The 16,362-nt window shown below is 43.9% G+C and overlaps 1 protein-coding gene across 14 annotated transcripts in view; it reads right to left on the bottom strand.

Annotated features, from left to right (window-relative positions):
- Positions 1–16,362, bottom strand: part of fat3a (FAT atypical cadherin 3a) — a 284,665-nt gene that overhangs the window by 40,377 nt on the left and 227,926 nt on the right. For 13 of the 14 annotated variants that reach the window (XR_006378550.1, XR_006378549.1, XR_006378548.1 and 10 more), the window contains 6 exons: positions 6,647–7,448; positions 5,741–5,875; positions 5,376–5,530; positions 4,252–4,497; positions 1,154–1,400; positions 46–199 (listed from right to left, as the gene is read on the bottom strand). Coding sequence is in view for 10 of the 14 variants with exons in the window: in XM_044202272.1 (XP_044058207.1) it covers positions 46–199; positions 1,154–1,400; positions 4,252–4,497; positions 5,376–5,530; positions 5,741–5,875; positions 6,647–7,448 (1,739 nt within the window). In the remaining 4 variants the exon portion in view is untranslated. Of the gene's footprint in view, positions 1–45; positions 200–1,153; positions 1,401–4,251; positions 4,498–5,375; positions 5,531–5,740; positions 5,876–6,646; positions 7,449–16,362 lie in introns of those variants that run through there. The other variant, XM_044202273.1, reaches the window with a different exon arrangement.

Raw genomic sequence — 16,362 nt, 5'->3', positions numbered from 1 at the left:
TTAAGGACTTTTAGTTCAGGTTTGTGTGTTTGGACTGGAACTCACGTCAGACCCTTGAATCCTCTCCTGCAGCTGCAGAGGAACGCGTTGCCAATGGCCTTACATGCACCACCGTTCTGACACGGGTTTGGAACACACGCTGCTATCTCCATCTCACAGCGCCTTCCGGTGTACTGGGGGTTACAGCTGCATGAGAACCCTGGTAGACAGACAGGGAGGAGGGGGACAAGGAGATAGACTTAATTAAGAATTCAGAGCAGTCGGTGCACTGTTTACAGCGCTGCTCTGCCAACACACACATTTAAATCATCACATGAGTATACCCACACATTATAAAGAAGATACACACACAAACACACAAAAAACAAATACACATACGGGAATGGCATAAGGGAATGGCTCTGACATGTAAAAACGTGAAACACACACACCTCCTGACAGTGTCAACAACAATAACAAATTATTAAGTTTCATAAAAGGTATTTATTTTAACATACAATAGTATGTAGTAGTAGTAACTGGTACTTGAATCATAGTATAGCAGTACACACAGTATAAACTGCAGATATGTCAAGTTATAATATCAATTAATTAAAATTTTATGAGACCATTATAAATCATAAATAGGTTCATTATGTAAGTCCCAAATTATTATTTTACATATTAAATGTAAGATACAAAACTATTGCATATTTTTAAAGGTTCTGAGTCCTTAAACAGTGGTTTTATGTGTGGGTTGGCAGGTTTGATTTCAGAGTTCAGATATGTTTTAGATGGTAAAATGGTAAACGGACTGCATTTACATAGTGCTTTTCTACCTCACACACCGATGGCGGAGGAGCTGCCATGCAAGGCCTGCCCATCGGGAGCAACAGGGGGACACTTTGACACATTAACAGGAGGATCGAACACCCAGCCCTGGGATTAATAGATGATCCGCTCTACCTCCTGAGACCTTCTAGATAAGAGGGGCACCTTAGCTTTAGATTAACTAATACTCAGCTGCAGTTGCTGTCATTCAAACCACATGACATGTCAGCCAATCATATGAGCACTAAACATCTAGCCTCCCCGCTTATTCCCTTTATTCTGAAATAAGAGTGTGTGAATAATTACTATGGCATTACTGTGTGCTGTATTTCCTGTTACTCACCACCAGAAGGAAGGCTGGTGCAAGTGGCTCCGTTGCGACAGGGCTGCTGCAGGCAGGCATCAGGATAGAGGATGCAACCCAGCTTCAACTCTGTCAGTCCTACCACCTCTGCATAGCGTGAGCGTTTGTTCTGCAGTGGCAGCTCGTTGTTGTTCAGCATGACCGAATCCAGGCAGCCCTGGAAACCCTCAAGCACCCGCGGGTCCTTCTGGGAGTCCATGAGGCTGCGAGAGTTTGGGTGCTGCACCTGAGGAGAGACGGGTCAGAAATTCATACATGAACTCAAGACGTGAAGACTGTCCAACTGTACTAAAACTGTTTTTCACATGAACAGAAGAACAACCAGGAAAACACACACACACACACACACACTGTATTTGTGAGGACTCTCAGTGATGTAATGCATTTCCTTTCTCCAAATATTAAACATAATCATTAAGTTTGCAACAGTCCTTGATGATTAAGGTTTTATTGATATTTTCCCCTCGAAATCATGTTTGAATGGAGTACATTGGTTTTAATTGAATTTTGCCTGGATTTATTTTATTTCCATTAAAATGTTCTCCTGCAAATTTTGTGGCAGTGACTTAGGCAGAGTCAGTAGTTTGTAGGCTACATACTGCACATGCCTTTTTAGTAAGAGTAATTTAGGCTATATCTACCTCCTATCAGTTTGGATACTCAGCTGCTGTCTGCCCTCATACTCCTCTGAGTCAACTGCTCCCCCCTCCTCCATCTTCCTGGGAGAGTCCTACTCCCCCCTCAACTGGCTCTCAGGCTATCGGCCCTCTCCAGGCTGATGACTCCTCTGCTGTGTACCTGACTGCTGACCAGGTGAGAGGACAGCTGATGAAACTCCACTCAAACAAGGCTGCAGGCCCCGATGGCGTTTGCCCCGGGATGCTAAAAGCCTGTGGCCCCCAGCTATGTGGAGTCCTTCACCATGTCTTCAACCTGAGCCTGAGTCTTCAAAGGGTTCCTGTTCTGTGGAAGACATCTTGCCTTGTTCCTGTGCCAGGACGCCGCGTCCCAGTGGCTCCAAGGACTACAGGCCGGTGGCACTGACCTCCCACATAATGAAGACCCCTGCTGGGGCAGCAGGTTGACGGTAGCGGATGCTAACAGACTCAACAAACTCATCCGTAAGGCCAGTGACATTGTGGGGGTGGAGCTGGACTCTCCTGTGGTGTCAGAGAGGAGGATGCTGGCCAAACTACATGCCATCTTGGACAGTGTCTCCCACCCACTCCATGACATGCTGGTCAAACAAAGGAGTAACTTCAGCGAAAGACTCATCCCCCCAAAGTGCACCACAGAGCGCCACAGGAAGTCATTCCTGCCTGTGGCCATCAAACTCTTTAACTCCTCCCTCTAAGTGTCAGTCTATACAACCCTAAGTCACTAAACTGGACATTGGATCATTAACATCACTGCAGTACTTGAAATATTGTGCAATATTCTCTGTTTATTACTCCTGTGCAATATACTCTGTTTTCAGTTTAATTTTCCCTATTTATTGATATTTATTCATACTTATACTGCTGTGCAATATCCACCAGCTAATAATCTGGTTAATCTACCACACTTAACTTGACAGTACACATTATTGCACTATTACTACCTGTAAATCCACTTTGTACTTACACTGATTTTAGCTTTTATACTTATACTTAATTTATCTTAGCTGTATTATAGTGTATTGTATTGTACTTAATTTATCTTAGCTGTATTATAGTGTATTATATTTTGATTTGCTTAGTACTTTTATTTATTATATTGCCAGCCTAAAAGTAGTCAGATTTAACCAAACTGAATGAAAAACTACTGCAATCAGCTTCTAAGATATGCACAACATGCTAATTTTTAGTTATTTCAAAAAAGACATACTGTACCCTCAGTGTCCTCAATGGCAAAACTGTGGTTTCTGATGATTGGTTTTACCCAGCCTGCTGCACTCTGCTGTAGCCACAGGTGTCACCACAAAATATTGCTATCTCACAATTGAGTATGATCCTCTGTCACTACTGATGTTAAGATACTAACAAAGCCTATTGCAGACTCGTGGGGGCTTTTACACAAGGACATAGGTTTGGTTTCAGAAGTAGGAGGTCAAAATGAGGTAACAACAAAAAAAACCCCAATTTATTTATATACACTTAAATCAATCTACTTTCTCTTCTTCTGCAGGTAAAGTAATATAATTTAATCTGTATTTTTAGTTACCAATACATTTAAATCGATCTAGCACAAAAATTAATGTAAAGAGAAGAGAATTAGAAATCTTATGCTAGCCTCTTCTGTATTGTTAATGCACTAACCCTATTTAAAATCATGTTTAGTGTCCTTGATAGAAGTGATAGAAAATGTATTTGCATCTTTACCACAGGGAGCTTTAGCATCTTTTAGGATAATATTAACTGTAGAAATACAGATAAAATTATCTTTTTTTAAACCAAAAAACATGCAGAGGAGGTGGAGGTACTTCATCTGCCCTGAATAATGTCTGCAGGTATTCCTTTCAGGCTGCATACAGCCCCAACAACTTCCACTATCAAGGTAGGGCAGCTTGTATGAAGCCGACTCAAGAGAGTGTATCAATATTTTTATCAACTCAAATCCTCTCTCCACTGGACTGAACAGTGAGAGAACAATGTTAAGAGAGATTTTTAGTAAGAAAATCAACTAAAACTAAAAAAGTAATTAAAACTAATTTCCACTGCGGATGGACATGTCCATCCCCTTTTACATATCTGTGCCAAGGGCCCATTGTCTCATAATGTATGTAGGTTGTGCACCCAGCATGAACATGAAAACTGGGAAAAAAATCTTCTTGTAGTGTGAGCAGTGCAGCAATTCACAGACTTTGATCACACATCAAAATAATGGGAATGATACAAAAACTACATTCAACATTTGACTAGTGGCTATTAGAAACGTATTCTACCAGATAGCAAGTTCTACCAATTAGAAGGAGTACTATAGTAATTAAATATGTTAAAACATCTCTGCATGGCTAAAAGTTGAGGAGCCCTAAATGGCTGCCATTGTGTTATCATCTGAAACCCCCCTATAGCATCTACAGCTACTCATGGACTGACCAGTGCTCCAAAGTAAATGGTTCTGTCTGGAGCGAGTGGTTGTATGAATGGCGGTCCACGGCGTTGCTCAACATAGCTGTTATCCAGCGCCAGGCTGCTGAAGTTGCGGTTCAGCTCCAGTGCCACCGTGTGCCAGCTGCCATCATTGATACGACGGCCAGAGATGCCCAACATGTCGGGACTGTCACCACCTCCACCATCGCCAAGGCCACAGGCCAGCTGGAACCACAGCTTCCCCTCCTCCAACTGCTCACACACATACATACACACACAATTTTAATGTTGCACAGTATATCCAATCAGGCTATTCATCAAGAAAATCATCTTGTTTAAAGCAAGTCTTCTATCAAGCTCTCATACAAACAGTTCAAATCACTTTCATGGAAAGTATGTATTGAGTGTTTTCTTTGCTTTTAATTCGCACCTATGGCTGTGCATAACAAGTACATACTCTAGATGCTTCTGCAGCTTTGCAAATTATTAAATGTAGAATTTGCCTTGTCCCATGTTTGCATCATTAGACTGGCATGTATTTGAAGTGTTAGTGTTCTGAAAAACAACAGAAATGTCTGATTAATATGACAGCAAACAAAAAATGATCATAATAGGGAAATTTAACAAATGCCATGCATCATATACAAAGTATTTAAAAGTAATTTAAACAGCTAAAAAAAAATCTAATCAAACAAATCTTTTCAAGTAATATTACTTTTATGAATTGCAAGTTATGTTTCAAATTACACTGTTATACTACTTCAGGTTTTCTCAACTGAGTCTGGCTCATGCCTACGTTAAGTGCTATATCTCTCATGACCTCAACAATGAGGGAGTTGTCAAGTTGAACTGAGAATCTAAACTATTTGTAAAATATATCTATATATATATATATATTACATCTAATAAGTAAATTAAAATCTATAATAGCTTAATGATTATAATAACTTAAAATAAGATTGATGTCATATATGGTGCATGGCAAATTATTTCCTTCAAGCTGTTTGTTCTTTAAAGGATTCAGCCCACAGAGAGCAGACCAGTAGTTTTATGCCCTTTGTGATTGAGCAGCGATTACTTCTTAATGTCAGAGCCTAGACCTGCACCTGTGTGTGTGTTTGTGTGTGTACCTTGAGCATGGTGCAGGGCTCAGTGTGTGTGTACATGATGATTCCTCGGCTCTGCAGTGTTCTGATTCTCAGACTGAGTTTCAGCTCTGTCTGCAGCCAGTCAGACAGTCTGTACTTGATGTAGCTGTTACCTGAGAAACTCAGAGATGAATGGCCTGCCCCCCCACACACACACACACACACACACACACACAGGCACATGGGTTAATGAATCTGAGAAATGCAGTACAGAACATGTGGAAGTACATTAAAAATGCATTTTTTCAATCAAAAAGTTGTTGCATATATTATTTTCATACATTAAATTGAGATGAGAATGAGAATTCTGTGTGTTTCCTTTCTTTTTATCACTGACACACACACACCTGCACACTCTCCCAGTTTGCCCGGTGGACACTGACATGCGTAGAGCCCTCTTGTGGCCTCAATTGAAACACACTGCATGTCCGTTGGACATGTCTGGTCCTCACACTGTTCTGACTGGACAGCACAGCTGGCATCTGTACACACACACACAGGGACAGAAATATACAATAATACACTTATACTACCATGAAGAACATGAACTGACTGCAAGACAGCCTTAAAATAGAAAGAAAAAACAGAGGAAGAGAGAACTATAAAGTATATCGATTTAAAGTCATTGCAATCATTTGTATTTATCAATATTTAATATTGATCTGGAAATCAGTACAAAAAAATTAACGGACATAGTGAATGGAATTATAAACTGCACATAGATTAATAAACTGTGTGAACCATTTCCTCAACTGAGGGCATGGTTTGGGGAAAATAACATTTTGAAGTAAGACTTCTGGTGCATATACCATGCATGCAATAATCATATAACTACTATAATTCAGTCGTCACCATGTCATTACTATTTGCATTACACTATTAAATTATTACACTTGAAAGGAAATTGCATGGCTCGTATCCAGCATTTTGTGCATTTTTGTGACTCTTAACCAACATTTCATCTACAAGATGCATCTCATGCTTCCATGCGTCTCCTCGACTCGCCATGGACTCGCCTAAACAAAAATATTTGATCGTTTTTCCAAAACTTAGACTTATGAAGTGAGCCACACGACATACAGTTGAAATAGGCTCTGTTCCAAGGCTAGATTTTCTTGCTTTTGAAACAAAACACAGAAGTTCTGGTTTCACTTTGGCTCTTTTTTCTGGAACACACCAAATATATGAATACTCAATCAGACTGCAGACAGACAAACAAGTCCTTGGCACATTTACGAGATTCTATCACTCACCACTGCATGTGCAGCGTGAGGTCCGATGGAAGCGTGGTGAGACGAAGCTGACCCGTGGAGTGCTGTATGTAGCCAGGTTGTGTGAGTCCAGGATGATGCTCTGCTCACACTGCGCCCCGCGACACTCCAGCCCCGAGCAGTTCTTATCTAGGATAGCTGACACTCTGAGGACCTCCTCCAGCTGCCGCCGTGATGCACTGAGTTTTTGGGTGAGGTAGGCCGCCTTGTAGTACCCGTCCCCTGCTGCTTCCACGGCAATGAGCATGTCCAGCTGTTGCGTCCCACCGACTGGCTGCAGACTGAGCAGGTGCAGCATGTCCTGCTGCTGTGATGTGGCGGCCTGCTGTAACACCTTCAACACGCTCTTCAGGTGCAATGCCACAAAGTCTTGTGGTGCCACACTCTCAAAGCGTACCGTTACCGCCTCACGCAGCATCTCCGGCGTTGCCTGCTCCACATGCACGCTCACGGGCACAGGCACCGAAAAGCGGCCGTCACTAACGCTGGCGTTGAGGGAGTATCTGCCTGCATCCAAGCCGCCCAGGGCGATGATCTTCCCGTCATGAGGACTGATCTTAAACAGACTGCGCTGAGCTGGGGGGGCATGGCCAAAGGTCAGCGCATCATAAGGGTCAGCGTCGGTGGCGTGCAGCTGGCCAATCACACCACCAGGAAACTCGTCCTCCATAGTGACGATATGAACTTCCAGTGGCAATGCCACTGGCCGGTGGAGGCTCTCCTCAATCACCCTGACTGTCAGCATGGAGGAGGAGGAGAGACGAGGCTTCCCTGAGTCTGTCACCTTGGAGGAGGAAGGAGAACAGGGAGAGAAAGGGAGATAATAAGAAAAGACAGTAGAAGACACATGAAAAAGGAAATGAAAGGAGAAGAGGACAGGACAAATGACTTGGTAACATCTCTTGTTGGTGACATCACTAATTTAGGTCAATTTAGATTAATTTGGTCAGGAAGTTCATCTGCAGAGGTAGGTAGTAATGGCTGACGTTTACGCCATTACATGCACTAGTAACTTTTTGGAGAAAAATTATTACTTTCTGTTACATCGATAACACTACTTTTATTTATTTATTATTTTATTGCTGGTGGTCTGCTAATCCCAGGTCTGCTGGTGCTCTGTTATCCTACTGCATCCATCCTCCCATGACTCTGTTCATAGCAGAATAATGGCTGAAGCTACAGCAGGTGGTTCAGATGAGACAAAGCATCCTTGGCCTCACTTTTTTGTTTTTCCACTGTTAGAGTATCACTTTCAAATAGCAGCTAATATTAACAGACCACAGCGCAGAGTGCAGACAGCTGGTTTGAGATCAACAGAGAACTGTGCTGATACTGAACTAACAGAGCAGTAAGGGTGTCTTTTCTGTTAGTGTTAATATGTTTAATACTCTATTCACACAGTGAATACAGGGCACAGACTGGCTCATGTTCAGAGATGCTGCTACCCAGGAGAACCACATCAACCTTGAGGAATGTACATCATCAGTGACATCATACATCAGCAAATGTGTTGATGATGTGGTGATTACAAAGACAATACAATCATTAGCCAACCAGAAAGCCTGGATGAATGGAGAGGTGAGGGCTATAGTCAGAGCCAAAACAGCTGCTTTTCGGTCGGGAGACAAGGAAGCATTCAACACCGCCATAGCAAGACTGAAAGCTGGCATCAAGGAGGCAAAGTGGAGACATCAAGAGAGACTGAAGAGAGACCTCAACACCACAACACCAAAGATATGTGGCAGGTGATCAAAAACATGCTGTAAAAGGCTGTAAAAGCAGCAGCGCCCCTCACACATGATGATGTGTGAGGCCACGTTACCAGATGAGCTAAACACATTTATGCTCGTTTTGATCTCCACAGCAAAGAGTCAGCTGTGAAGTCTCCAGAAGACCAGTTATTGTCAGTATCCACAGCGGATGAGAGAAGAATCCTGCTGAGAGTGAATATGAGCAAAGTTGCTGGGCCTGATAACATCCCTGGCCATGTACTAAGAACATGTGCCAATCACCTCTCCTTTTATCACCTATGTAGACAGGCGTGTGTGTCTACCTGAGGTGGAGCAGGTGAACAGTTTCAGGTTCCTCAGCATCAGGGAATCAGCATCACACAGAACCTGACATGGTCCTCTCACATCTCAACCCTGGTCAAGAAAGCTCAGAAATGGTTGTATTTCTTAAGGAAACTTAAGCAAGCAAAATCCCTGTGCCAAGTTGTTATTAACCTTTACAGAGGAGCAACAGAAAGCATCCTGATTGGAAACATTACAAACTGGCATGGGATGTGCACGGCCCAGGACCGGAAGGCTCTGCAGCGGGTGATTAAAACCTCTCAGAAGATCATTGGTACAAATCTACTGAGCATCAGTGATATCGGTGAAGTGAGGTGCCTGCGCATAGCCCAAAGGATACTAAAGGACAGCACCCAACCCAGCCACAGCCTGTTCCCTCTGCTGCCATCTGGAAAAAGATACAGAAGATCTACATGGAGGGCTGACATGCTGACTTGCTGACGTGCTGCTGTATTGTCTCCTATTGTTTCCAGTCACCTGTGTGGCGTATTTTTGATGCTCTAGCTCATCACAGTTAATTTTGTTCGATTCTTCATTATAGCGTTGCTATACATTTAAACATACACTAGTTCTGCTCAAACACTCATAGCTCTCTCCTTCTCTTAACAACTTTCTCACTAATCCCACAGTTTACACGCTATTCAGTTTTGCTAGCTACCATTCTTTAGTTTAGCAGCTAGCAATGGCTTCTCTCTCTCCCTCTCTCTCTCCTGTACTCTCCTGTTCAGTGTGTAGCTATTCCTCTGCCTCCTTTAGTGATAAAGGTACTGTACATATAATAAATGTAGTTTATTTGTAGCATTGGAGGTGAGCCTTAATGTATTGGAAATGCGGTTCTGCACCATGGGAACTCTAGCTGCTGTAGTTAGCTAGCCCCCAGTAGCTGGTGCGGATCAACCAGAGTTAGCTCCTGTTAGCCGTCCCCCAGCAGCTCCCCAGCAGCTGGGAAACCAGGAAGGCTGGTTGACTGTCCGATGGAAGCATATCCCTAAGCAGAAGCCCACGGTTCACCACCAACCTGTTCACGTTTCTAACAAGTTAATAATTGGCTGACTTTCTGGGGAAGACCTGGTCTGATTAGGAGAGACGGCATTCATACCACTTTGGATGGAGCAGCTCTCATATCTAGAAATCTGGTCGAGTTTATTAGTGGACCTAAACTATGACAACTCAGAGTTGAGACCAGGATGCAGAGTTGCAGTCCTGCATGCTTTTTTGTGATTCCAGAGCACTTACCCACCCAAAAGTCCTTACTGACGGTGTCTGCCCCCGACCACTTAAATTAATAAAATGTTAACAGAAGAGAAGTTATACATAAAGACGGTGTAGTCCCTCATTCGTCGAGGAGTGTTCTATCGTAGAAAAGGTTTCAGTCGTAGTCATCTGGACACTGTTTTCAGAAGCAAGACATTTCGGCTCCCATCCGGAAGCCATTCTCAATTGTGAAAAAATGGGATGGGAACTAGAAATTTAAGCTACTCTGTGTCACATAAGCCCTGCCCCCAGGAAGGAGTCCACCCGAGTATCTGCTGATTAGCTAGTTTCACCTGAAACTGACCTAATTGTTTCCATGATGGCCCAGTAATCAGTAATCAGGCCTATTGTTTTCTGGCTGCACCTACCTCATCACTGTTAAGTACCTGATTAGCATATGATTGGCTTGACCAAGATGCTAATACACTGTGATAGAATCTCAGACCACCATTTCTGTTCAAAGAGGAGTTTTCTTTTTTCACAAAAATGGCTTCTTTGACGCCCCGTTCAAACCAACTCTTTTCTCTACTTAGAATCTTCACCTCGCTGTCTTCAAATGTATGGTTTGTAGCTTTTAGATGCAAATGCACGGTGCTCTGCAATCCTGAGTTAGTGTGTTGTCTGTGCTGATAAAGTCTTTTGTGAAGTGGCTGTTTGTCTCACCTATGTACTGTTCTTTGCAGTTTTCCTCACTGCATTGAATGGAGTGAACTACATTGCTCTGTTTTTGTGTGGGCATCTTGTCCTTAGGGTGAACGAGTTTCTGTCTTAAAGTGTTGCCTGGTTTAAAGAAAACAGGAACATTGTGCTGTCTAAAGATCCTTTGTAGTTTTTCAGACAGTCCAGATACATAAGGAATGGAGACACCGTTCCTTCTTGGTTCTGTTCTACTTTTGTCCTGTTTTTTGGCTCTTTTAACTTGTTGATAGCCCAAGTAGGATATCCACAGGCTGAGAGTGCATTCTGGACATGCCTTTCCTCTTTCTTCATACCCTCTAAGCTGGTGGGCACTTCTTGGGCTCTATGTTGTAATGTCCGGATTACACCCAGCTTGTGCTGTAATGGATGGTGTGAGTCAAAGAGCAAGTATTGATCCGTATGTGTTGGTTTCCTGTACACTTCTATCCTCTGACTGTAGAACAATCAAGAAAGGCCAGGCGGTTCTCTTTGGCATCCTCTCGTGTGATCTTGATGTTGGGGTCCACAGTATTGATATGCTCTGAGAACGCTTCCAAGTCTTGTTTCTTGATTTTCACAAAGGTGTCATCCACGTAGCGGTACCAATGACTTGGTGGTGTGCCCGGGAATGAGGATAATGCCTTCTTCTCAAACTGTTCCATGTACAGGTTGGCCACAATGGGAGAGACCGGAGAGCCCATAGCACAGCCATGAATCTGTCTGTAGAAGGGCTGTGGTGGGTAACTTTGTTTCATGGTGCGAGCAGAACCATCTGCAGCTCAATGCGACAAAGTCAAAGGAGCTGGTTGTAGATCTACGGAGGGCCAAGGCACCAGTGACCCCGGTTTCCATCCAGGGGGTCAGTGTGGACATTGTGGAGGACTACAAGTACCTGGGAGTACACTTAGATAACAAACTGGACTGGACCAAGAACACTCAGGCTGTTTATAGGAAGGGCCAGAGCCGCCTCTATTTTCTGAGGAGGCTGAGGTCCTTCAACATCTGCCGGACAATGCTGAAGATGTTCTATGAGTCCGTGGTGGCCAGTGCTATCCTGTATGCTGTTGCATGCTGGGGCAGCAGGCTAAAGGTAGCGGACGCCAACAGACTCAATAAACTGGTCCGCAAGGCCAGTGACATTGTGGGGGTGGAGCTGGACTCTCTGGCAGTGGTGTCAGAGAGGAGGATGCTGGCCAAACTACATGCCATCTTGGACAGTGTCTCCCACCCGCTCCATGACGTGCTGGTCAAGCAAAGGAGCACCTTCAGCGGAAGACTCATCCCACCAAAAAGCACCACAGAGCGCCACAGGAAGTCATTCCTGCCTGTGGCCATCAGACTCTTTAACTCCTCCCTCTTAGGGTTAGTCTGTTTGACCCTAGGTCACTAAACTGGACATTGGATCATTACATCTCCGCCATAATTAATAATAATTGTGCAATATTCTGTGTACTACTTCCGTGCAATATTAGTTTTCCCTTGTTAGTTTTTTCTTATTTATTGCTACTGATACTATATACCTCAATTACTCTTCGACAGTACATGCACCTCCGCTTATTAATATTATTTATTACATAAGTAGTTACATTGTATTTTAGACTGTACTTTCATAATCAACCAGTAAACCCACTTGGTACTTGACACTTAGTTTATCTTATACTTATACCGACATGATACTTAATTTATTTCTGACCTGTTTTATAGTGTTTATAGTGTATCATATCGTTTTCTAGTACTTTCTCCTGTGTGCACTGACGTAAAGACGAGCTACTGTAACAAAGAGTTTCCCTACGGGGATCAATAAAGTATTTCTGATTCTGATTCTGGTTCTGAAGAGTCCCCGGAATTGGAAGTAGGTTGTGTTAAGCTTGGTCCTTTGCTGCAAGGTGGAGTCCTCCTGCAGTCTTCTCCTCACCGCTGTCACTGCTTCTGAGGTTGGGATGCAGGTGAACAAGGACACAACATCATAAGAAACCATTACGTCATCTGGGTCCAACTGGAGATGTTTCACTTTGTCCACAAATTTCTGTGTGTTTTCCACATGATGTACTGTGTTCCCCACCAGCGGAGCCAAGATTGTAGTCAAATGTTTGGCTACATAGTATGTGATGGAATCTGTGCTGCACACTATGGGTCTGAGTGGAACATTCTCTTTGTGAATTTTGGGAAGGCCATAGATGCAAGGAATGGCTTCCCCAGGGTATAGTCTGTAGTACAGAGGCCTGTCTATCACCTCCTCCTTCTCAAGCTTCTGTAGACAGTCTATAACCTTCTTCTTGTAGCCATTGGTTGGATCTCATTTAAGTTTTTGATATGTGATTGTGTCTTCAAGAAGGTTGTTGACCTTGGTTTCATAATCGGCTGTGTTCAAGTCTGTGTTCAACTCAGTGCAGCGACCCTTGTCGCTGCACTGGTTGTGAGAGTGCCCTCCTCTCTTCAGATGTAATGTTGGAAGGAGGCGGTTTGGCACTCTTTAGTGTTGCTGTGACACGTAGCCTCAGGTCTGCAGCCTCTGCTTCTGTCATCTTGTTCTTCCTAATGGCTGTTTCTGTGGCTGTGATGTAGTCCACTGTAGGGATGTGGTTGGATGTAACTGAAAAGTTGAGCCCTTTGGAGAGCACATCTTTGTCCGCCTGTGTCAGGATGTGGTCTGATAAGTTTTTGATCCAATTGTTTCTGTTAACACAAGTCTCCTTTTGTTCAGTTCCTGATCTCCTGTTGTGCTGGTCCTTTCCTAGATTCTTCTTATTCAAAAGGATGTTAAAATTTCTTAATTTGCCGCTCTTTGCTCTTCCTATGTTGTGCACCCTGTGCTATCTGTGTAAAATCCATCACTCTCTTGAGGATTTCTTCTGGGACAATGCTTGTTAACTTCTTCTGCCAAAATTCTGTTCTGTTCGTCAAATTGTCTATTCTTGACTTGTTTTCCCTGATCCTCTCACTAAGCATCTGGGTCAGGTTTCTTCTCCAAATCTTCTCTGCTCTGTGTCCTTTTACTGGTGGTTTAATCTGGAGGCTCTTGGGAATAATCTTGCTCTGCCTGCATCTTAGATTAAAACGGAGATGGTTCCTGTGGTCTGCTAATTTGCTGACTGTGTTTTCGAGTTCCCAAACCAGATCCAAGGTTTTCTGCCCAAAATTCTTCAAAATAAGACGGTGTAGTCCCTCATTCGTCCAGGAGTGTTCTATCGTAGAAAAGGTTTCAGTCGTAGTCATCTGGACACTGTTTTCAGAAACAAGACGTTTCGGCTCCCATCCGGAAGCCATTCTCAATTGTGAAAAAATGGGACAGGACAATTGAGAATGGCTTCCGGATGGGAGCCGAAACGTCTTGTTTGTGAAAACAGTGTCCAGATGACTACAACTGAAACCTTTTCTACGATAGTTATACATAAAAACATAAAAAATTTAACCAAAACAATTACCACAGCTGAAATAGCACAATAAAATAGGAGAATTAAATGTGGACCATAAACATCAGCTTTCTGTCATCTAAAGCTGTACTGGTGAACAATTTAATATCAGAGTTTCATATTGACTCATTTTGTCTTACTGAAACCTGGCTGGGTCATGAATAATATGTTATATAGTGCGCATGCGCCAATGTGCATGCTGCCTGTTGCCGTAGCTCCGTCTCATCGTCATACTTTTTCCAACTTTTAGCTTTCCTTTTTCTTCCAAACCTGAGTAACTTGTGTGTAAGTATAATTTAAACTACACTCTTTACGAAAATGAGAGTAGAAAGTGTTTTGGTACTTTTTTTCGCCATGGAACTTCTTCTTCTGCTACTCGGGCAGGGCACCGCTGCAGATCGCTGGCAAATAAAATGGACGAACTAACGGCGTTAGCCCAGAGTCAGATGGAGTTCCATGAGTGTAGTTTGATGTGCTTCTCAGAGACATGGCTACACCAGGATATCCCGGACCATAACGTTTCCATCAACGGCTTTCAGACTGTTTGGGCCGACAGGGATCACACCAGGAGCGGTAAGCGGAAAGGCGGCGGGCTTGCTGTTCTAGTTAACAACAGATGGTGTAACCCTGGTCACATTACTATCAAGCAGAGTATCTGTAGCCCGGACATTGAACTGTTAGCTGTGGGACTCCGGCCATATTATTATAAAAAGTAAGACGACGAGACGGAGCTACGGCAACAGGCAGCATGCAGGCTGGCGCACGCGCACTGAATGCCAAGAGGAGGGTCTTTACTGATGGTAATAGGGAGGAGGTGAGGGCAATCCAGGCCGACCTGAAGGTGAAGATCAGGGAGGCCAAGGAGAAGTACAGGAGGAAGCTGGAGCGGAAACTCCAGCAGAACAACATGAGAGAGGTCTGGAGCGGCATGAAGAGCATCACTGGCTTCAGACTGACTGGCAGCAGAGAAGTTGAAGGCAGCTTGGACAGGGCCAACGAACTTAATCTGTTCTTTAACAGATTCGACACACCGGCTCCTGCTCATCCCCCCTCTAACTCAGCTGCTGCCCTCAAGGTCCTCTGAGTACTCTGCTCCCCCCTCCTCCATCTTCCTGGGAGAGTCCTACTCCCCCCTCAACTGGCTATCAGGCTAACAGCCCTCTTCACACCAATGACTCCCCCCCTCCCCTGCCTGTAACCTCTGCTGTGTGCTTGACTACTGACCAGGTGAGAGGACAGCTGATGAAACTCCACTCAAACAAGGCTGCAGGCCCCGATGGAGTTAGCCCCAGGGTGCTAAAATCCTGTGCCCCCCAGCTATGTGGATTCCTTCAACATGTCTTCAACCTGAGCCTGAGTCTTCAAAGGGTCCCTGTTCTGTGGAAGACATCTTGCCTCGTTCCTGTGCCGAAGACGTCGCGTCCCAGTGGCTCCAAGGACTGCAGGCTGGTGGCACAGTGACCCCGGTTTCCATCCGGGGGTCAGTGTGGACATTGTAGAGGATTACAAGTAGCTGGGAGTACACATGGACAAAACTGGACTGGGCTAAGAACACTCAAGCTCTTTACGGGAAGGGCCAGAGCCGCCTCTATTTTCTGAGGAGGCTGAGGAAGATGTTTTATGAGTCTGTGGTGGCCAGTGCTATCCTGTATGCTGTCGCATGCTGGTGCAGCAGGCTGAGGGTAGCGGATGCTAACAGACTCAACAAATGCATCCGTAAGGCCAGTGACATTGTGGGGGGTGGAGCTGGACTCTCTGTCGCTGGTGTCAGAGAGGAGGATGCTGGCCAAACTACATGTCATCTTGAACAGTGTCTCCCACCCACTCCATGACATGCTGGTCAAACAAAGGAGTACCTTCAGTGGAAGACTCATCCCCCCAAAAAGCTCCACAGAGCGCCACAGGAAGTCATTTCCGCCTGTGGCCATCAAACCCTTTAACTCCTCCCTCTAAGTGTTAGTCTGTATGACCCAAAGTCATTAAACTGGACATTGATCATTACATCTCTGTAATACTTGACATAATTGTGCAATATTCTGTGTTAATACTCCTGTGCAATTTCCCCTTTCAGTTTAAAATTCCATATTTATTGATATTGATATTTATTCATACCTCTATTACTGCTGTGCAATATCCTCCATCTCATTATAATCTTAATAAGCTACACTTAACTTAGCAGTTCATGCACTATTACCTTATACCGTATTATTATCATCAACCGGTAAACCCACTTTGTACTTCACACTTATTTTATTTTATTTTATACTTATACCCACTTGGT

This window comes from Siniperca chuatsi, linkage group LG7 (assembly GCF_020085105.1).
Source record: "Siniperca chuatsi isolate FFG_IHB_CAS linkage group LG7, ASM2008510v1, whole genome shotgun sequence".
Lineage (NCBI taxonomy): Eukaryota > Metazoa > Chordata > Actinopteri > Centrarchiformes > Sinipercidae > Siniperca > Siniperca chuatsi.
This window is presented reverse-complemented; position numbering and strand designations above follow the sequence as displayed.